The sequence below is a fragment of the Mobula hypostoma genome, chromosome 17 (genome assembly GCF_963921235.1).
Source record: "Mobula hypostoma chromosome 17, sMobHyp1.1, whole genome shotgun sequence".
In the NCBI taxonomy this organism is placed as follows: Eukaryota; Metazoa; Chordata; class Chondrichthyes; order Myliobatiformes; family Myliobatidae; genus Mobula; species Mobula hypostoma.
In genome coordinates this window covers 12,931,977-12,953,646 of record NC_086113.1, presented here as the reverse complement: position 1 = coordinate 12,953,646, position 21,670 = coordinate 12,931,977, and the positions used below count along the sequence as shown (strand labels likewise).

Sequence of the window (21,670 nt, the reverse complement as noted above, 5' to 3'; positions counted from 1 at the left end):
ACCCGATCAACTTATGCAGTCAGTTTTGGAGAGCTATAGACTTCGACCCCCAAGATCCCTTTATCCATATCGTTCCTGCTTCACCCTACTGTGTCTGCACCCTCTTCACGTCCAGTCACTCTGCTCTCCCTGATGGTACCTCTTCACTCTGTCCAGCCCAGCTCCTGGTTCAACCTGCAAGGTACGTTGTGCCGTCTCCCTTTCAGGTCTGTTATCAGCTGCACATCGCAGGTCATTTGGCCCATCAAGTATACACCATCATTCCATCAATGTCTGATTTATTATCCCTCTCAATCCCTTTCTTTTGCCTTCTCCCCATAACCTTTGACGCCATTACCAATCATACTCCGCTTTTAAATATACCCAATGACTTGGGCTCCACAGCTATCTTTAGCAATGAATTCCAGACTCTTTGTTGCAGTAAAACACAGTTAATTTACTGAATTTAGCAGAGTAGGAAATCAATAATGTTAAAGGACAGAATCTAAAGGAATATAAAAGAAAGGAGGTAATGTTGAGGCTTTATAAGGCACTGGTGAGGCCTCACTTGGAGTATTGTGAGCAGTTTTATCTAAGAAAGGATGTGCTGACATTGGAGAGGGTTCAAAAGGGGTTGACAAAAAAATGATTCCAGGGTTGAAAGGCTTATCATATGAGGAGCATTTGATGGCTCTGGGCCTATGCTCACTGGAATTCAAATGTTGAAAGATCTTGATAAAGTGGATGTGTGAGAGAATGTTTCCTATGGTTGGGGAGCCTAAGGCCAGAGGACACAACCTCAGGCTAGAAAGGCATCCATTTAGAAAAGAGATGAGGGGCAATTTCTTTAGCCAGAGTGCAGCGAATCTGTAGAATTTATTGCCACAGGTGGCTGTGGAGGCCAAGTCATTGGGTATATTTAAAGCAAAAGTTGATAGATTCTTGATTAGTCAGGATCAGAATCTGGTTTAATATTACCAGCATGTTAATTGAATTTTTTGACTTTGTGGCAGCAGTACAATGTAATACATAATATAGAAAAAATGTGAATATTATATATTTATTAAATTAATTAAATAAGTAGTGCTAAAATAGAAGTAAACAAGTAGTGAGGTAGTGTTCATGGGCTCAATGTCCATTCAGAATTTGGATGATAGAGGGAACAAAATTGTTTGTGAATCATTGTGCGGCTTAACACTTCTGTACCTCCTCCCTGATGGTAGCAATGGGAACAAGGAATGACCTGGATGATGAGAGGCACTCAGGACAGGAAGAGACATGGGGAAGAGGCAGGGGATTGGGGCTGAAAAGAAAATGGTTCCAGCCATGATGAAATGGCAGAGCAGATTCCATGGGTCAAAATGCCTAATTCTGCCCCTCTATCTTATGGACTTCTGTACTTTGGTAAAATTGTTATACCTTATCTTTGAAATGTGGACAGAAATGTAATAAATAGGTAGATGCTTTATTGACCCCAAAGGAAGCTACAGTTATACAGAGATATATAAATATTACAAGAGAAGTAAGAAAGAATAAAAAAGTTACCTCAAAGAGTCGAATTGAAGGGGGTCATCACTTCCCCAGCTATAGATTGACTCATTATAGAGCCTATTGGCCGAGGATAAGAATGACCTTATATAGCACTCCTTAGAGCAGCGCAGTTGTCTTAGTCTATTACTAAAAGTGCTCCTTTGTTCAGCCAAGGTGGCATGCAAAGGGTGAGAAACATTGTCCAGAATTGCTAGGATTTTCCGTAGGGTCCTCTTTTCTACAACAGCCTCCAGCGTGTCCGGTTTGACTCCTATAATAAAGCCACCCTTTCTATTCAGTTTATTGAGCCTGTTGCCATCACCCATGTTGATGCCAATACTCCAACACACCTTCTTCTTCTTCGGTTGTCCATCGAAATCCGATGACGACATCCACTTCTTTAACTGTGAGATCTTCACACCACTGCATAGAAGATAGTACCATTGACAACAGACTGGTAGAACATGTGAAGGAGAGGCCTGCATACGCCAAAGGACATCAGTCTCCTCAGGAAGTAAAGACATCTCACCCTTCTTGTATACAGCCTGTGTTGGTGCTCCACTCAAGTCTGTCATCCAGGTGCGCCCCATGTACTTGTAGGTCCTCATCACATCCATGTCCTCACCATCAATAGTAACGGAGCAGCACAGGCTTAGACTTCCTAAAGTTCACCACCATCTCCTTTGTCTTCCTGATGTTGAGCTGCAGATGATGCTTGCACCATTTGAAGAAGTCCTCCACCAGGACCCTGTATTCAGCCTCCCATTATACACCCAACTATTGCTGAGTCAGTCATCAGAGAATTTCTGCAGATGATATGACTCAAGTGTTGTATCTAAAGTCCGAGGTATACAGGAGTGCAAGGACAGCACCTCAAACGTAACCAGTCCATTCTTTACCCTGCTGGCAAAAGAATGACCAATAAGTACTTCTCTGGAAATCAAATAAAACAGCAGAAGTAAACACAAATAAAAACGCCGGACGAATTCAACTGGTCAATAAATACTTGTCTTTTTGATCTGGTACAGAATTATGTCAATATTTTTTGCTCCATAACAGGACAAGCAAAAATCTCCTTTATCTCACACACATTGTGTAGTACACTGCTCAGTACCAGAATCTGTAAATCATCTCAAAAATGATACCGCAGCACACTTGATATGAGATTCGTTACATAAAGGAAACTATTGAGCTCTCTGAACCCAATACTCCTACACCCTGCAACTCCTCCACAGAAATAACTTGAATGGTGTCAAAAATGAACTGCTTTATTAAATTACAGCAAGAACACAACAAAAAGGAATTCAATAACATATTTCATACATTACTTTTCTTGGGTACTGTTCTTATTTCTGACCAATCAAGTTGGATTTATGCAAACACGAGGAAATCTGCAGATGCTGGAATTTCAAGCAACACACATAAAAGTTGCTGGTGAACGCAGCAGGCCAGGCAGCATCTCTAGGAAGAGGTACAGTCGACCTTTCGGGCCCAGACCCTTCGTCAGGACTAACTGAAAGAAGAGCTAGTAAGAGATTTGAAAGTGGGAGGGGAGGGGGAGATCCGAAATGACAGAAGACAGGAGGGGAAGGGATGGAGCCAAGAGCTGGACAGTTGATTGGCAAAAGGGATATGACAGGATCATGGAACAGGAGGCCTAGGGAGAAAGAAAAGGGGGAGGGGGGGAAAGCCCAGAGGATGGGCAAGGGGTATAGTGAGAGGGATAGAGGGAGAAAAAGGAGAGAGAAAGAAAAAGAATTTGTGTTTATAAATAAATAAATAATGGATGGGGTACGAGGGGGAGGTGGGGCAATAGCGGAAGTTAGAGAAGTCAATGTTCATGCCATCAGGTTGGAGGCTACCCAGACAGAATAGAAGGTGCTGTTCCTCCAACCTGAGTGTGGCGCTCTGTCCGCCAGAGAAAGCAGGATCTCCTGGTGGCCCCACATTTTAATTCCACGTCCCATTCCCATTCAGATATGTCTATCCACGGCCTCTTCTACTGTAAAGATAAAGCCACACTCAGGTTGGAGGAACACCTCTACTGTAAAGATGAACCTACACTCAGGTTGGAGCAACACCACCTTATATTCCGTCCGGGTAGCCTCCAACCTGATGGCATGAACATTGACTTCTCAAACTTCCACTAATGCCCCACCTCTCCCTCGTACCCCATTCGTTATTTATTTATATACACACACTCTTTTGCTCTCTCTCCTCCTTTTTCTCCCTCTGTCCCTCTCACTATACCCCCTGCCCATCCTCTGGGCTTCCCCCTCCCCCTTTTCTTTCTCCCTGGGCCTCCTGTCCCAGGATCCCCTCATATCCCTTTTGCCAATCACCTGTCCAGCTCTTGGCTCCGTCCCTCCCCCTCCTGTCTTCTCCTATCATTTTGGATCTCCCCCTCTCCCTCTCAAGTCTCTTACTATTTCTTCTTTCAGTTAGTCCTGACAAAGGGTCTCGGCCCGAAACATCGACTGTACCTCTTCCTAGAGATGCTGCCTTGCCTGCTGCATTCACCACCAACTTTTATGTGTGTAAATTGGATTTTTGATGTTTTATCTCCACAATTAATCACATATTCACAGTTATTGAAACATTTGACTTATTGTTACTTCAAGGATTGATGGAAAAGCAGGAATTACTGGACAATAAGAAGAAGTTACTGCACTGGTCAGAACATCTCTATCTCCGTATCTTTAACAGTGCAGAGAGAACATGTTTAAAAACAGCACAACACACACAAAATGCTGGAGGAACTCAGCAGGCCAGGCTACATCTATGGATAAAAAGCACAGTTGATGTTTCAGGTGGAAACCCTTTGGCAGGACTGGAGAAAGAAAGCTGAGGAGTAAATTTCAGCTGTTTTCCCCCAGTCCTGCTGTAGGATTTCGACCCGAAACGTCGAATGTGCTTTTTTCCCCATAGATGCTGTCTGGCCTGCTGAGTTCCTCCAGCATTTTGTGTGTGTTGCTCAGATTTTCAACATCTGCAGATTTTCTCGTTTGATGTTTAAAAACGGAATAGATAACCCTCAAGGTGTTGGAAGTAAAGGGAACATCTAACATGTACCCGGACAGTACAGAGCAGAGGTTCCCAACCTTTCTTATCTCATGGAGGAAGATCATTAAGCAAAGGGTCTGTGAACCCCAGCTTGGGAACCCCTGGTATAGAGGGAGCTATGTACAGAAAGGAAGATGGGAAAGAGAGACACAACAGGAGAGGGGGAGAGGGAACGACAGTCTCCATCTGACAAGAGGGTGGTGCAGAGTGGCTGAGAAGGAGGGAAAGTGAGACAGATAATGGAAGAGCATGAGAGATTGATTTAGATCCTCTCCTAGACCTAGCCTGTTCTCCTATTCTTTGCACTCCTAATCCCAACTTTGCTGCCCATCCTGCTGCCTCCTCCCTCAGCATGGTATTTTCTCAGACGAATACCACTGGCATGAAGACCCTCATTAACATAGAACACTGCTGCTTTATTTTAATGTCACTGCTGACAGTGTCACAAAACATGTGGCCAGGGATCTGAGGGGGTGGGCCCTAAAACACTGGAAGGTGGGGGTGGTTCAGGTCCTTTGAACTGGCCTGCCTCCAAGTGCCAGTCCCTATTCAATCACCAGCTCTCTTCTTCCGATGCCTCCATAAACACAGGATTGAGGGCTTCAGTCAAATTCAGGGTAGACAGCAGGGCTGGAGTATTCTCCGTACACAACCTTCCTTTCAGGGCTCTCAGTGTTCCAGGGACGGGACAGAGGCTCACTCCCTTCCCGGGGTGACAGCTCTTCATCGCTGGAATCCTGCTGGGACGAGATATAGGGAGCAGGATAAACAAGTAGTGGTTAGTCGCAATGGAAACAACCGCTTGGCATTCAAATGTCAATAATCCAAATGGTCCAAATTCCTTTCCATTCATTTCCACCATTCTTAATCCCAATGGAACTGACTCCTTCCCATTCACTCCCCCTGTCCATAATCCCAATGGAACCAACTCCTTCCCATTCACTCCCCCTGCCCATAATCCCATTGGAACCAACTCCTTCCCATTCACTCCCACCGTCCATAATCCCAATGGGACCAACTCCTTCCCATTCACTCCTCCTGTCCATAATCCCAATGGGACCAACTCCTTCCCATTCACTCCCCCTGCCCATAATCCCATTGGAATCAACTCCTTCCCATTCACTCCCACCGTCCATAATCCCAATGGAACCAACTCCTTCCCATTCACTCCCCCGTCCATAATCCCAATGGAACCAACTCCTTCCCATTCACTCCCTCTGTCCATAATCCCAATGGAACCAACTCCTTCCCATTTCCTCCCACTGTCTGAAATTCCAAGGAACAAAACTCCTTACTGATTACTCCTTCTATCTAAAATCCCAATGGACACCACTTCTTCTCAATCACTCCCACTATACCCAATCCCTTATCATTTACCACCACTGTTCAAAACCCCTACCCATTCACCGCAACAATCCACAGTTCCAATGGACCTAATCCTCTCACATTCACTGCCATTGACCACAACCCCAATGAATACGACCTCTTCCTATTCGTTCCCACTGCCCACGATCCCAATATGCCCAACCCCTGCCTATTTGCTTACACTGTCCACACTCCCAGAGGACCCCTACCTACCCGTTTGGGGAGGTCACGGCCGAACTTATAGAAGGAATTCGAATGCCTCTTGTTGGTTGGGCCCTCTTTCTCTTCCTTTACTCTCTTCCTCTTGTGAGTGGCCCCCTCACTGGGTGTGGGACTGTCTGATCCCTGCGAGCTGTGCTTGGCTGCTGGGGTTTCCTCTCCCTCTGGGAGCTGGCCGCTCGGGGGGTTGTCCAACAGCATTTCCTCGCCTCCTCGGCTGCCCTCGTCCTGCACATATACACAAAGACGTTGAAGCCCCGTACACCAGTCCTCGCTAAATTGCTACCAGGGATCACCGGTGTCCAGAAACCCAACCGGACCAGCCACAGAAACACACAAGGCTACAGAATCAGGTCAGAGGCTGAGTATTGCTGGCTCTTTGTGCTTTTGCAATCCAGAGGTCTGGAAGTCAAGAATGAAGCATGAAACCTGTTGGTTACTGCCGTGTTTTTAAGTACTACAAGAATAAAGAAGTTGTGGTCACTTCATACAAAAAAAACTAGCTCCAACTAAAAGGATAACAACATTCTAGTGATAACAATTAACCTACAATGGTGCTAGAAAGTATGTGAACCCTGAACAATTTCTATTTCTGCATAAATGACCTAAAATGTGATCAGATCTTCATGCAAGTCCTAAAACTAGATAAAGAAAACCCAATTAAATAAATAACACAAAAATATTATACTTGCTCATTTACTTATTGAGATAAAATGATCCAATATTACCAATTTTGGTTAAATTATCCAATATTGGTTAAAATAGGAAGGTAGTTGGGAAACAAAAGAAGAGTACTCAACTTCGTATTAGCTCAGTAGTATTAAGTATTATTTGGTAACTGGAAAGAAATAATATAGTAATAGTAATAGTACTTTATTGATCACGGGGGGAAATATACAATCCTGTGCAAAAGTATTAGGCACCCTGGCTATATATATGTGCCTAAACACTTCTGCACAGTACTGTATATAAAAATAGAAGCATAAGAAAGTTAAACTACAAAAAACAGAACAATTTTAGACTCGGCACCGGTAGGTGGCGGGGTGGAGATTCATCTCTACCAAAGGCGTAAGACACTCTTTCCCTCTGCTAGCCTGTAGGTCACCCTTGGGCAAGGTGTAGCACCTGCTTAGCCCCCCACGAACAGGATAACGTAAAGCCATGGAGCAGGTGGTGGATGGTCCTGTGAGCAGCTGGTGCATATCACAAGTCCTGGTTATGGTTGCCCACCTTGTAAAGACACTGTCCAGAAGGCGGCAATGGCAAACCACTTCTGTAGAAAAATTTACCAAGAACAATCATGGTCATGGAAAGCCCATTATCGCCCACATCATATGACATAGCACATAATGAACAAATGAACATCCTAATTCAACAGTATCCTGCAGCGAGTGCTTCATGTTGTTACGAGAATACACATAAAATTAAGATGTTTGCTGGCCTGGGCTAGCATCAGTGGCATCAGCAGTTGGTCTGCCACCTGCCCTCAGGGGAAGGAGAGATAAGGAACAATGGAACAGCGTCTGGAGATGTGTAATGGAGGGATGTGGGAGGAAGAGCTGTCTGGAGCGGCTCCCCCCTTTGAACCCTGAACTGTTTGAAGTGATGGACAGGCGATACCCCAGCAGGGGGATAAAAAGGGACAGGTTCGCTAAGACACACACGCCACCCGAGGTAACGAGACCCTGGAAGCGGTGCGCCTCTCACGAGTGGTGAGAAGTACCGGACAACGCCCAGGGTGGAAAGGTACGATCAGCGGGAACCCGGTGTGTGTCCGCCCTTGCCTGGGTGCCGGGTTCACTGCAGAGGATCGACCGCATCTGGAGGAGGGGTCACAGTCGGTGACCTCAGGTGACATCACCAAGGACCCGCCCAAAAGCTGTTTGTGAACCATCTCGCTGGTCTGTGAGCCATCTTGCTGGTCTGTGAGTGAAGCCGTTCTGAATGATGAGTTGTTCCTATTCTATCTCTCTCTTCCCCCACGTTGTCCACCGCCATGGCAACGATTACTGCGAACTGAACTACTAAACTGGACTGAACTTTGAGTCATTTTGAAATTGGTCATTTACCCCTAGACAACGATAGAGCTTGATTGATGCTGTTATCTTAATTCTGTGCACATGTGTGTTTATCATCACTGAACTGTTGCATTTATTATCCTTTCGATTACTGTGTTGCTTGTTTCTGTAATAAAACTTTCTTAGTTCTAGTACTCCAGACTCCAACTGAGTGATCCATTTCTGCTGGTTTGGCAACCCAGTTACGGGGTACGTAACATAAGTGGGGGCTCGTCCGGGATTTTGAACGCTAAATTTGGGACGGAGTAAATTGATTGGGTTAAAATTCCCGAAAGAAAGAAAAGACAAACAGCAGAAATGGAGGTTGAGGAATTTATAAAGGCGCCGACCTTGGAGGCATTAGAGGATGCCAGGAAATCGGAATTGATAGCTGTGGCAAAACGGGTGAATCTTGCTAAGGTGAAGTCGACAATGAGGAGAGAGGAGATACACAGAGCTATTGTAGAGCACTATGTATCTAAAGGTGTGTTTCCCCAAGGTGAGCTGGGGGAGGTGTCTATTGAAAAACCTGCTGGAGACGCGGTACAGGTACAGCTTGAAAAACTGAGACTCGAGCACGAGTTCCGGGTACGGCAGTTAGAACACGAAGAGAAGGAGAGAGAGTTAGAAAGGCAGGAGAAAGAGAGAGAGTTAGAAAGGCAAGAGAGAGAGAAAGAGGTAGAAAGGCAAGAGAGAGAAAGACAGTTGGAGAGAGAAGAGAGAGAGAGGGACAGGCAGTTGGAGAGAGAGGAGAAACAGAGGGAAAGGGAATTTGAGCTGGAGAAGTTAAAGATAAGGGCCGAGCAGGGGCTCGTGCCGAACCAAGGTGGAGGGTTCCGGGCGACCCAGGAGGTTAGGCTGGTTCCCCCATTTGACGATACCGATGTGGATCGGTACTTTCTCCATTTCGAAAAAGTGGCCATAAGTCAGGAATGGCCGAGGGATAAGTGGGTTGTCTTACTTCAGAGTGTACTGAAAGGGAAGGCCCAACAAGCTTACTCCGCTTTATCCGCGGAAGATGCCCAGAAGTATGAGGTGGTGAAGGAGGCCATCCTCAGGATTTATGAGTTGGTCCCGGAGGCATACCGGCAGAGGTTCCGGAATGCGAGGAAGCGGTGGGACCGCACGTATTTGGAGTTTGCTCGTGAGATGCAAACATATTGTGAGCGTTGGTGCGCCTCGAAAGGGGTAGAGGGGGATTATGACAGACTGCTGCAGCTGATTCTGATTGAGCAGTTTAAAGGTTGTGTCCCTGAGGGTATGAGACCCTACCTCGATGAGAAAGAGGCAGCCACGTTAGCCGCAACTGCTAAGTTAGCGGATGAGTATGCGTTGACGCATAAAATGAAGGTTGCCCCGAGTAAAGGCTACCAGAAGGGTAGTCAGGACGGCGGGGAGAGTCCGCCGGAAAAGTCAGAAAGTAAGCCGGGGACTAGTGAAAAGGATAAGGTAGACCGGGAGCAGTCTGGTAGGAAGTCTCCTGGGGTCGTCTGTTATAATTGTGGGAAAGTCGGACACTTTGCGTCCAGGTGCTTTGCCCCAAGGAAGGAGACGGGGAAAGGAAAAGCGGAAATTTTGAATGGCTGTATTGAGCTGTTAAGCGAACCGCTAGGGAAGGACAGGTCTGAAAAAGTCCAGGAAGGGCGCGAGAGGTTTATCTCGGCCGGACTGGTGTCAGTGAAAAAGAGGTTAAAACCCGTTCCAGTGCGGATCTGGAGAGACACGGGAGCGTGTCAGTCACTAATACTGAAGAGTGTATTAGAGTTTAGCTCAGAGACCCAGACTGGGGAGGTAGAGGTCAAAGGTGTTGGGGAAGGGACAGAGTCAGTCCCTTTGCACCAGATACATTTACAGAGCAACCTGGTCTCTGGACTAGTCACGATTGGGGTGAGGTCCGAATTACCGATGAAAGACGTGGAAGTCTTGCTCGGTAATGACATCGCCGGAGGAATCGTGTTCCCAGTCGTGAGATTGATGGGTCAGCCTGCCAGCATGGAGGCCCCGCCCGCGATGGTGAATTTAGCTGAAACATTTCTGCCAACCTTGTATGAGACAGGGTGTAGTGAGATAAGAGGTAGTGAGGGAGCTGGGACGGACGTAGCAGTAGCCAGGAAAGAATTTGTGCAGACGCAGGAGCGAGACGAGGGGCTGATGGTTTTGGCCGAGACCGCTCTCTCTGACACAGCCTTGACAAGGGAACTAGTAGGCTATTGTGCGGATGAGGAAGTGCTAAGGAAGAAAGGGAAATCAAGTACAGCATCCGCAGATGAGGAGTGGGGGGTGGTGCAAAAGAGTTATGGGGATGAGGTTTTTAACATGGCCCACGAGGTACCCCCCCGGTGGACATTTTGCGGTGCTGGAGGAAACAGTTGGTGGAATCATGAAAGAGAGTTACCGGCTGCCCAGGGGGAAAAATGTTATTGATCATGACCGACGCGAACTGAGACGGTCACCGGCTTTTGATATGCTAACAAACCTAGTCGGTGTTAGCGTGGAAATCAATGAAGCTAGGGGCCCCCTGCTAAGAGGAAAAAACCATTTTGAAAAGATTAGGATGGGATCGGTCAGATGGGAGAAGGCTATTGTTTTGGCCAGGTCTACTGATAAGGTCTCTCCCTTAATCCCCGAAGGAGTAATTAAACGACTTGCACCCATGTGTTTGATTGTCCCGAGGAAATGCAAAGAACTGGGACGTTGGGTGATTGTGGTTACAATAGGGCAGCCAAGTAAACAACACCCATATTTTTTGAGTAATTCAGTGACTAAAGGGCTGATGAACACAGAGGTGTGTATTGGCAATTTAACACGGCTGTCTGAAGCCAGTTTGATAGTGAACCTTGAAAAAAATGAATTCGGCCACACGAGAGTCACTTACCTGGGAATTGTGGTGACACAGGGGCAGCTGGCAGTGATGCAAGCTACAGTGCAGGCTATCGCTGACCTCCCAACCCCGACAGACAAGAGGGCCCTCAGAAGGCTTGTGGAGATGGTGGGGTACTGCAGGAAGTTTTGCAATAACTCTGCGGTCAATACCCGTCCCCCTCCTACTAAGCCCTTGCGAGAGAAAATTGAGTCGGAATGGGACGACCCTTGTTGTTGTGGTCCGGGACAAAACCAAATGAGAGGTTACATTGGTCGCAATTCATCAGTGTTTTTGGCCACTATGAAGTTTGCTGAGTTGGAGCCTGGTCTAAGGGATTATTAATAACACGTGTAAAAGGAACAGAAAATGTGATGACTGTCTGTCAAGGTGTGGACAGCTTCAAATTCTCTGTATTAGCTAAATAACTGTTAAAGATGTATATTGTGTATGTATCAGATAATGTAGTCATGTTTGTAATTTTTACCTCCCGGTAAAAATCCTTAAAGGGGGGAAGTGTTACGAGAATACACATAAAATTAAGATGTTTGCTGGCCTGGGCTAGCATCAGTGGCATCAGCAGTTGGTCTGCCACCTGCCCTCAGGGGAAGGAGAGATAAGGAACAATGGAACAGCGTCTGGAGATGTGTAATGGAGGGATGTGGGAGGAAGAGCTGTCTGGAGCGGCTCCCCCCTTTGAACCCTGAACTGTTTGAAGTGATGGACAGGCGATACCCCAGCAGGGGGATAAAAAGGGACAGGTTCGCTAAGACACACACGCCACCCGAGGTAACGAGACCCTGGAAGCGGTGCGCCTCTCACGAGTGGTGAGAAGTACCGGACAACGCCCAGGGTGGAAAGGTACGATCAGCGGGAACCCGGTGTGTGTCCGCCCTTGCCTGGGTGCCGGGTTCACTGCAGAGGATCGACCGCATCTGGAGGAGGGGTCACAGTCGGTGACCTCAGGTGACATCACCAAGGACCCGCCCAAAAGCTGTTTGTGAACCATCTCGCTGGTCTGTGAGCCATCTTGCTGGTCTGTGAGTGAAGCCGTTCTGAATGATGAGTTGTTCCTATTCTATCTCTCTCTTCCCCCACGTTGTCCACCGCCATGGCAACGATTACTGCGAACTGAACTACTAAACTGGACTGAACTTTGAGTCATTTTGAAATTGGTCATTTACCCCTAGACAACGATAGAGCTTGATTGATGCTGTTATCTTAATTCTGTGCACATGTGTGTTTATCATCACTGAACTGTTGCATTTATTATCCTTTCGATTACTGTGTTGCTTGTTTCTGTAATAAAACTTTCTTAGTTCTAGTACTCCAGACTCCAACTGAGTGATCCATTTCTGCTGGTTTGGCAACCCAGTTACGGGGTACGTAACAATGTCCTAATGCCCCAAGGCCTTACAGCCATCTACAAGTGTAATGGAATGCTCTCTCCAACCCAGAGAAGGGCATGGAGCGAGTGAGAGTCACACACATAACATCTATCACATTTATCCACATTAACTTTCCACTGTCTACAACACACAAGTCAGGAATATGATGGATTACCCTCTAGTTACCTGATTGTTAGTCCACATACTCAATATAGGACATAGAATAGTACAGCACATTACAGGCCCTTCGGCCCACAATGTTGTGCCAACCTTCAAACCCTGTCTCCCATATAACCCCCCACCTTAAGTTCCTCCATATACCTGTCTAGTAGTCTCTTAAACTTCACGACTGTATCTGCCTCCACCACTGACTCAGGCAGTGCATTCCACGCACCAACCACTCTCTGAGTAAAAAACCTTCCTCTAATATCCCCCTTGAACTTCCCACCCCTTACCTTAAAGCCATGGCCTCTTGTATTGAGCAGTGGTGCCCTGGGGAAGAGGCACTGGCTATCTACTCTATCTATTCCTCTTATTATCTTGTACACCTCTATCATGTCTCCTCTCATCTTCCTTTTCTCCAAAGAGTAAAGCCCTAGCTCTCTTAATCTCTGATCATAATGCATACTCTCTAAACCAGGCAGCATCCTGGTAAATCTCCTCTGTACCCTTTCCAATGCTTCCACATCCTTCCTATAGTGAGGTGACCAGAACTGGGCATAGTACTCCAAGTGTGGCCTAACCAGAGTTTTATAGAGCTGCATCATTACCTCACGACTCTTAAACTCTATCCGTCGACTTATGAAAGCTAACATCCCATAAGCTTTCTTAACTACCCTATCTACCTGTGAAGCAACTTTCAGGGATCTGTGGACATGTACCCCCAGATCCCTCTGGTCCTCCACACTACCAAGTATCCTGCCATTTACTGTGTACTCTGCCTTGGAGTTTGTCCTTCCAAAGTGTACCACCTCACACTTCTCCGGGTTGAACTCCATCTGCTACTTCTCAGCCCACTTCTGCATCCTATCAATGTCTCTCTTCGACAATCCTCTACACTATCTACAACACCATCAACCTATGTGTCATCTGCAAACTTGCCAACCCACCCTTCTACCCCCAATGTCATATTACTTAGAACACCCCTCCAACATCCCCCGTGATGGGATACCCTCCACTCGTCAGGGTGTTGGTAGTGCGTGCATTCAATATACATTATGTTTACCATGTCAATAAAGCACAAATCAGGAGTGTAATGAAATACTCTCCTCTTGCCTTGGATTCAGTCTGTATCACATTGCTAAAGTCACCTCTCCACCATAAACTGAATGGCTTACTATCCAGTCAACGTTTCAGAAACAGCTTCTTCCCCTCCGCCATCAGATTTCTAAACTGACAATGAACCAACCCATAGACACTACACTTTTTACAAAACCTATTTCATTTTGTATGTGTTCACGGGTTGGTTCAGTGTCCATACATAGACAGACACACATACACACATATATATTCCCAGACCCAAAAAATAACCTACCAAATAGCACATAAAACCTAAAATAACACTAACATATAGTAAAAGCAGGAATGATATAATAAATACACAGTCTATATAAAGTAGAAATAATGTATGCACAGTGTAGTTTCGCTTAACAGAATCCGGCAGTTTGAGCCAAAATCAAATTGTCGGAAAAAAATCGGCACGTACACGCATGTGCATGTCATGCATTTGCACGTACACGCATTCGCACATCACACATGCGCACACACCTGCCCGCGCAAGGCTTCATGGTCATGGTAGTCTTTCTCGGGGTAAACACAAGTTTAAAGCGAGCGTCTTTTTTTGTAAAAGCCAAAATCCTCTTTCGGTTAATGAAAACAGGTACTAATGTAGGTCTTTCGTAAAAGTGAAATGTCGTAAAGAGCATGTTCGGAAAGCGGGGGACACCTGTCTGTGTGTGTGTGTATATATATATTTGATTGTAAATATCAGTGATAATAAACCTGATTCTGAGTGCAGCTCAGCTCCAATGACACACCAGAAGTGTGACACTATCCAGGCTGAGGCAGCCCAGTAGATGGACTATTTCCTTCTGGTGCCATTGGCGCTCTGTGGCTGCTGGGAAGACCGTCTATAAAATGCACTGTAGTTCTTTGCCTGGTTTACTCTGACAACACCTCCTGAATCTGTCACCTCTACTGCAGCAGGCGCAGATGCAGAGGAACCCAGCCTCCCTCGCAGTCACAAACTACCCTGAATTGGAAAAACATCAACTGCTCCTTCACTGTGACTGGGACTGAATCCTGGAACTCCCTCCCTGGTATCGCTATAGGAAAACCTTCTCCATCTCACCTCTGCCTTCTGTGGGATAGTAGGGTAATGGCAAAATCCAGGAAAGTGCTGATGAAAAGAAGGGTGGTGCAGAGTAATTAGGACAGTGTCAAATTCCATACACCACCGTAAAGATGAACATTTCCTGGAATTAATTACCACAACAAGCCTATCTCTTCTCTCCCCTTCTTCCAGCAACTCGCGGGGCAACACATGGGGCTGCTTCTTCCCAACAGTGTTCTTTGGATCAGCTCGGAGAAATCGATCTCTGCAGAACAACTCCCAGATGAGTGAAGAAAACCAACTGAGGGGGAAAATAGCTAAAGTTAAAGAGGAACAGAACAGGGGTAGAGTGGGGAGGTTGAGAATCCCTGGGAAGATCCAGACAGGGGACATAAAGACTACAGCATAGGCCATTCGGCCCATGATGTTGTGCCAAACCAGCTAAAAAGCAAATCGAAAACACACAAACACTAACCATTCCTACCTACACCACGTCCATATCCCTCCATCTTCCTCACATCCATGTGCCTATCCAAACGTTTCTGAACAGGCCCCAATGTATTTGCCTCTACCACCATACCAGGCAGCGCACTCCTGGCATCTCCCACTCTCTGAGCGAAAAACTTACCCTTCACATCCCCTTTGAACCTACCAATTTTCACCTTCCTGCCCTCTGGTATTAGACATTTCAACCTTGGGATAAAGGCCAAAATGGGAGTAGCCTAGACCTCCCAAGAATTTCAGAATGTAGCAGGAATAGTGGAGTGGTTGGGGGGGGGGGGCAAAGGGGGCGGGAGAGGGTGTTGGAAGGGTTCAGACCAGGGAATAGGAAATGCAGCAATCAAGAAATTTACAATGACAGGGAGCGGGTGAGGGTTGTGGATGGAGAGGTGAGTGATAGTGTTTGGCGCTGAGCTCAAGCAAGCATCTATTACCTCGAGCAGTATGGTCAGCTGGGCTGTTCGATAGGAATCACCATGAGAGTCCAGACACTTCATCAGGAACCTGGCGAGCACAGAGAAAAGCATCAGTAAAAAAAAAAACTCTGACAGATTACCCCCCCGTCTCTCTCTAACCCAGGGTTAGAGTGCAGTGATGTGGGAGGACAACAGCTTAAATCCTAGCTAAGTTTTCCTCTCAATGTTTTAGAAACAGATTCTTCTCCTCTGCCATTGGATTCCTTAACAGTCCATGAACACTACCTCACTCCTTTAACACTATTCTTCTATTGTAACTTACAGTAATTTTTACGTGTGTTCTGGTGGAAATCAAACTCATTCGTAAGGCCAGTGATGTTGTGGGGATGGAACTGGACTCTCTGACGGTGGTGTCTGAAAAGAGGATGCTGTCCAAGTTGCATGCCATCTTGAACAATGTCTCCCATCCACTACATAATGTACTGGTTGGGCACAAGAGTACATTCAGCCAGAGACTCATTCCACAGAGATGCAACACAGAGCGTCATAGGAAGTCATTCCTGCCTGTGGCCATCAAACTTTACAACTCCTCCCTTGGAGGGTCAGACACCCTGAGCCAATAGGCTGGTCCTGGACTTATTTCCTGGCATAATTTACATATTACTATTTAATTATTTATGGTTTTATTACTATTTAATTATTTCTGTTGCAACTGTAATGAAAACCAATTTCCTCCGGGATCAATAAAGTATGACTATGACTATGAAATACATCTTCACCAAAGGTGTAAGGCGCTCCTTCCCTCCACTAGCCTGCAGATCACCCTTGGGCAAGGTGTAGCACCTGCTTAGCCCCTGATCAGGATAATGTGAAGCCCTGGGAGCAGGTGGTGGATGGTCGTAAGAGCTGGTGCCTATCACAAGTCCAGGTTATGCGACCACTGACGCCAGGCAGACAATCTCTGATGTTGGGTGGGGTCACCTGCCTTATATAGACATTGCCCAGAAGAAGGGGCAAACCACTTCTGTAGAAAAATTTGCTAAGAATAATCATGGTCGTAGGCCACGATCATCCACGTCATACGACACAACACACGATGATGATAATTAATTTTTTTTGTATGCCTTGCACTGTATTATTGCCACAAAATGACAAATTTCATGACATACAGGTATATCAGTGATAGTAAACCTGATTCTGCTTCTAGTTCAGGTGTCATTCTGTAGTGATCTGGAGCAGGATCATGGTAATTTCCCCACCTCATTCTAATCTGTAGGTCACTGGGTCCTGACCAGGAGTAGGAACGCTGGCTGACCTCCCCGCTTTCTTTAAGCCACAGCTCAGTGAGCAGTAATCGGGTTGCAAGAACAGAGCTACATATGGTACCTTCGCTCCTTCTTTAATCGCTGCGTTATCTTCCTCACATTTTTCAGTCTGTTCAAGAGTTTTTCATTTACCTGGAAAAGAAATCATGAATGGCAATTAAATCCTTGTGATTTTTACAAAGCAGTTAGTCAATCTTTAAGTTATATTGGGGTTAAGATGGTTTGGTGTCATTGTAACATAATGCTATTACAGTACCAATGATCAGCAAAAAAGATTCCATTCCCACTACTGTCGGCAAGGCATTTGTACGTTCTCCCCATGACCGTCTGGGTTTCCTCTGGGTGCTCCGGTTTCCTCTCTCACGGTCCAAAGACGTACGGGTTAGGGTCAGTAAGTTGTGGGCGCCAGAAGAATGCAAGACATGCGGACTGACCCCGGCATGTCCTCGGACCGCGTTGGTCACTGATGCAAAATGACACATTTCACTGTTTGTGTTTTAAAAATAAAGCTAACATTTCATTTTTTATGCAAGATGGAACACAGGCGTTGTAACAGAGTCCTGTTTCCCCCATCCATTTGGACCAAGGCTGATTTGCAACCTCAGTCTCATTTTCCTGCCCTATCCCATTTACTCAATTCCCTTAATATCCAGAGAACTCTCCAACTCTTTCATCTCTGACCTGTTGTAAATGGATTTGCTTAAACTACTTCCTAGTTATAAGAAAGTCACTGACTCTTAGTTCTCCCACCACAGAAGCTGCCTGATCTACTGGGTGTTTCCAGTATTCACACATCTCCCTCACTATGCGAAGCTCCTCAAATATTGTGACATTCGTGCTTCACTCTGAGGCTGGATTTGCACTCAGAGCGAGGGAACATTGAAACGTTTCTTCTTACAGACTTACCGTCTCAATCTCCTTGCACCTTCGCTGCAGTGCGTGGTACTTCTTCCGGTACAGCTCGCGCTGCCTCGCTGCCCCGTCTTCCTCCGCGGTGTCGCCGTTCAGCCCTGCGTCCGCGAACTCCACCTCTTGCTCCAGCTCGCTCTCCAGGATGTTGCCGCCAAAGAGCGGCGGCAGGGCCAGCTCAGAGCAGGGGCCTGAGAAGTCGTCGAAGCCAACCGCAGACATCGCGAGCGGGAGGACGATGTGTGCACAGTTTTTGTGCTTTTGATGCCACAAATAAACAAATTTCACAACATATAAGTCAGTGATGATGAACCCGATTCTGATTCTAGGCTTCCTTCTAACAACCTAAATAATCTCTATAGATTTCTGTCACAGTCCCTGGCTCTGATCAGGGGAAATGGGGTGGGAAGGGATACAGTAGTGGCCGTATTTCCTGCAGATTGTTGGATCAAACCTCCGGACTTGGCAGTACTCTTGCCTTCCTCTGAGTGGCCCAAATGTTCAGTGTCAAACTGGTATTCCCTGCAGGAGATCAGTCCCGTCTCAGATTACCAAGCCTGTTGGCAAGAGAGAACAGATGTGAGGGAGGAGTGGAAAGCAGCTTTAGACATCTCTATGAACCATTTCGGCGGCAAGCGGGTCAGAGGTCAACTCCTAAAATGCTTCACCCAGCTTCCTTTTCGTCAGGTCGGATCCATGCGCCGAACTGCGGCTGAAATACGGGTGGGAGATCATTTGGGTGAGTGGCAGTTGTTTAACCCAATCATTCTCGGGGCGAAACCTGCATTCAGCCAATTAAAGAAAAGGATAGCGGGAGACGGCCTGTGAATGATTGACAGGACGAGCCACCAATCACTGACAAAGATGAGCGACAGCTTCGATTGATGAGCAGACAGCCAATCAGTTTGCTGGAATTGCGGACGTAAACCAAACAGTTGTGACGGCCGTTAACGAAACATCAAAGTCCAAGTTATCCAATCAGGCGGAGATATTTTACGACTCCCACGACAATTCGGGAAAATGCTGCTAGGATTTTATAAGGATCAGAGGGCGGGGCAAGCAAAGCTCCGTACTTTGCTAAAACACTTAACTTTTTTTTCCCCGTGCGGTTACGTGCCGTTTTCCAGACAACGAAATACGCGTATGTCCTTATTTTGCTCCGTCCAGAGGGTGCGGCCTGGCTGACGGCCACATGGTGCGCAAGGCTGCCCGTACTTCGGGACGTTCAATATCCCGGTGAAGTGGCGGCGCTGAGCGGTCCCACGTGTGGTGATCATGGGCAAGATTCCCTCTTCACCCCAGAGATGGGCCTCCTTGAGTCCCGCCACCCATTGGTTGCTTTTCTTACAAACTTTGCTCCTATTGGCCTCCTTCCCAATGTTGCTCTTCTACTGGTGGTTGTTCCAACTGCAGCCTTTCCATTGGTTATCACTCCAACTTCCGCCTCCTATTGGTTGTTTTTTCTTACAAACTTCGCTCCTATTGGCCTCCATCCCAATGTTGCTCTTCTACTGGTGGTTGTTCCAACTGCAGCCTTTCCATTGGTTGTCACTCCAACCTCCGCCTCCCATTGGTTGGATCTTTGAACGTCCTTTCGACTATTGGTTGACCTTCATCGTCTATATTTTCCTTAACAGTGGCTTAATTTATTCCAATCTGTTGGCTTTCTAACTATATTTCCCCTCCCCAACATTGGTTGTCTTTATGAGGCTCCTTTCTACGCCAATGGTTGTCCTGTTGCATCTCAACATGGTGGATTTTAGCTTTTGTAGTATTGACTGGAATTTATTAAATGTTTCCGCTTACTGCTTAACTCATTATGCCCTTGCCTCGTATTGTCCGTCTGTACCGTACATGCTTTATTCTATTCTGTTTTCTGTTGTCCTGTGTCAATCCACTGTTGTAATGAAATGATCTGTATGGGTGGCAAGTAAAATAGCCTTTCACTGTACCTCCATGCATGTGACAATGAGAAACTCACTTACCTATGTAATAGTACTATTAGGTAAATGAAACTTGGCAGCTGATGGATGGAAAACATTGATCAAAATTCTTTATAACTTTCATGCCAGTTATTGTGATGGCAGACACAATCTTCACTAGGCCTCAGACCACCTGGACAATACAAACACCTATGTCAGGATGCTGTTCATCGACTATAGCTCAGCATTTAACATTATCACTCCCACAATCCTAACTGATAAGTTACAGAACCTGGACCTCTGTACCTCCCTCTGCAATTGGATCCTCGACTTCCTAACCAGAAGACCACAAACTGTGTGGATTAGTGTTAATGTCTCCTCCTTGCTGACAATCAACACTGGTGCACCTTGGAGGTGTGTGCTTAGCCCACTGCTCTACTCTCTCTATACCCTTGACTGTGTGGCTAGGCATAGCTCAAAATACCACCTATAAATTTCCTGACAATACAACCATTGTTGGTAGAATCTCAGGTGGTGACGAGAGGGCATACAGGAATGAGATATGCCACCTAGTGGAATGGTGTCACAGCAACAACCTGGCACTCAACGTCTGTAAGACGAAAGAGCTGATTGTGGACTTCAGGAAGGGTAAAACAAAGGAACACATACTAATCCTCATAGAGGGATCGGAAGTGGAGAGAGTGAGCAGCTTCAAGTTCCTGGGTGTCAAGATCTCTGAGGAATTAACCTGGTCCCAACATATCGATGTAGTTAAAAAGAAGGCAAGACAGCGGGTATACTTCATTAGTTTGAAGAGATTTGGTATGTCAAATAAAAACACTCAAACACTTCTACAGATGCAGCGTGGAGAGCATTCTGATGGGCTGCATCGCTGTTTGGTATGGGGCGGGGGGGGGGCTACTGCACAGGAACGAACGAAGCTGCAGAGGGTCATAAATTTAGTCGGCTCCATCTTGGGTACCAGCCTACAAAGTACCCAGGACATCTTCAAGGAATGGTGTCTCAGAAAGGCAGCATCCATTATTAAGGACCTCCAGCACTTTTCTCACTGTCACCATCAGGCAAGAGGTACAGAAGCCTGAAGGCACACACTCAGCAATTCAGGAACAGCTTCCTCCCCTCTGCCATCCGATACCTAAATGGACATTGAACCCATCAACACTACCTCACCTTTTTTTAAAATATTTATTACTGGTTTTGCATTAATCTGTCCAATATACATATAGTGTAGTTGATGTAATTTATTGATTTTTTATCATTTTTCTTCTTCTCTATTATGTTTTGCATTGAACTGCTGCTGCTAAGTTAACAAATTTCATGACACTTCCCGGTGGTAATAAACCTGATTCTGATTAGAGATAGGGCCCTAAATTGTGAGATAACTAATTTGAATAGCATATGAGAAAAGCTGGCAAAAGTATAAAATGAGCAGATACTCATCGGTAAAACATCTAACAGGTGAAGGATTTTTTAAAATGAGATTTCAGGGCCAGCATTATCTGGTAAAGGAAAAAGGCAAAGTGGGGAGCCTTGGATGACCGAGGATACCGCAGGTTTGCTCCGGTAAAAATCCAATTATATAACAAGCAAAGGCAACTTGAATTGGATGAGTCTCTGGAGAAATAGGAGACCATAAGACATAGGGGAAGGTAAGGGCCATTGGGCCCATCGAGTGTGCTATGCTGTTTGATCATGGCCGATTGATTTTCCCCTTCAACCCCATAACCTTTGACACCCTTACTAATCAAGAACCAAAAATAGACCCAGTGACTTCACCTCCACA

At 46.1% G+C, this 21,670-nt stretch overlaps 1 protein-coding gene across 4 annotated transcripts; it reads right to left on the bottom strand.

Moving 5' to 3' along the window:
* Positions 1-1,443: 1,443 nt before the first annotated feature.
* tfpt (TCF3 (E2A) fusion partner) lies at positions 1,444-19,322 on the bottom strand. 4 transcript variants are annotated; one of them, XM_063069569.1, is made up of 6 exons: positions 17,942-19,322; positions 17,097-17,167; positions 15,729-15,798; positions 6,151-6,384; positions 5,130-5,312; positions 1,444-2,412 (listed from the first exon to the last, which is right to left on the bottom strand). In XM_063069569.1, the coding sequence occupies exons 1-5, from the start codon at positions 18,164-18,166 to the stop codon at positions 5,175-5,177; spliced, it is 738 nt and encodes a 245-aa protein (XP_062925639.1). In that variant the 5' UTR covers positions 18,167-19,322; the 3' UTR covers positions 1,444-2,412; positions 5,130-5,174. The 4 variants fall into 4 exon arrangements, with proteins under 4 accessions (XP_062925639.1, XP_062925640.1, XP_062925638.1 ...); XM_063069570.1 differs by having other exon boundaries at positions 1,444-2,409; XM_063069568.1 differs by lacking the exon at positions 1,444-2,412 and having other exon boundaries at positions 4,433-5,312.
* Positions 19,323-21,670: the final 2,348 nt, after the last annotated feature.

Bases quoted from the DNA above. Each gene is read 5' to 3' on its own strand.
- tfpt (XM_063069569.1), bottom strand. From the start codon at position 18,166: ATGTCTGCGGTTGGCTTCGACGACTTCTCAGGCCCCTGCTCTGAGCTG. The intron at 17,168-17,941 runs GTAAGTCTGTAA...TTTCTTTTCCAG, and splicing joins GGTGCAAGGAGATTGAGACG to GTAAATGAAAAACTCTTGAA. The intron at 5,313-6,150 runs GTAGGTAGGGGT...ATCTCGTCCCAG, and splicing joins GCCGTGACCTCCCCAAACGG to CAGGATTCCAGCGATGAAGA.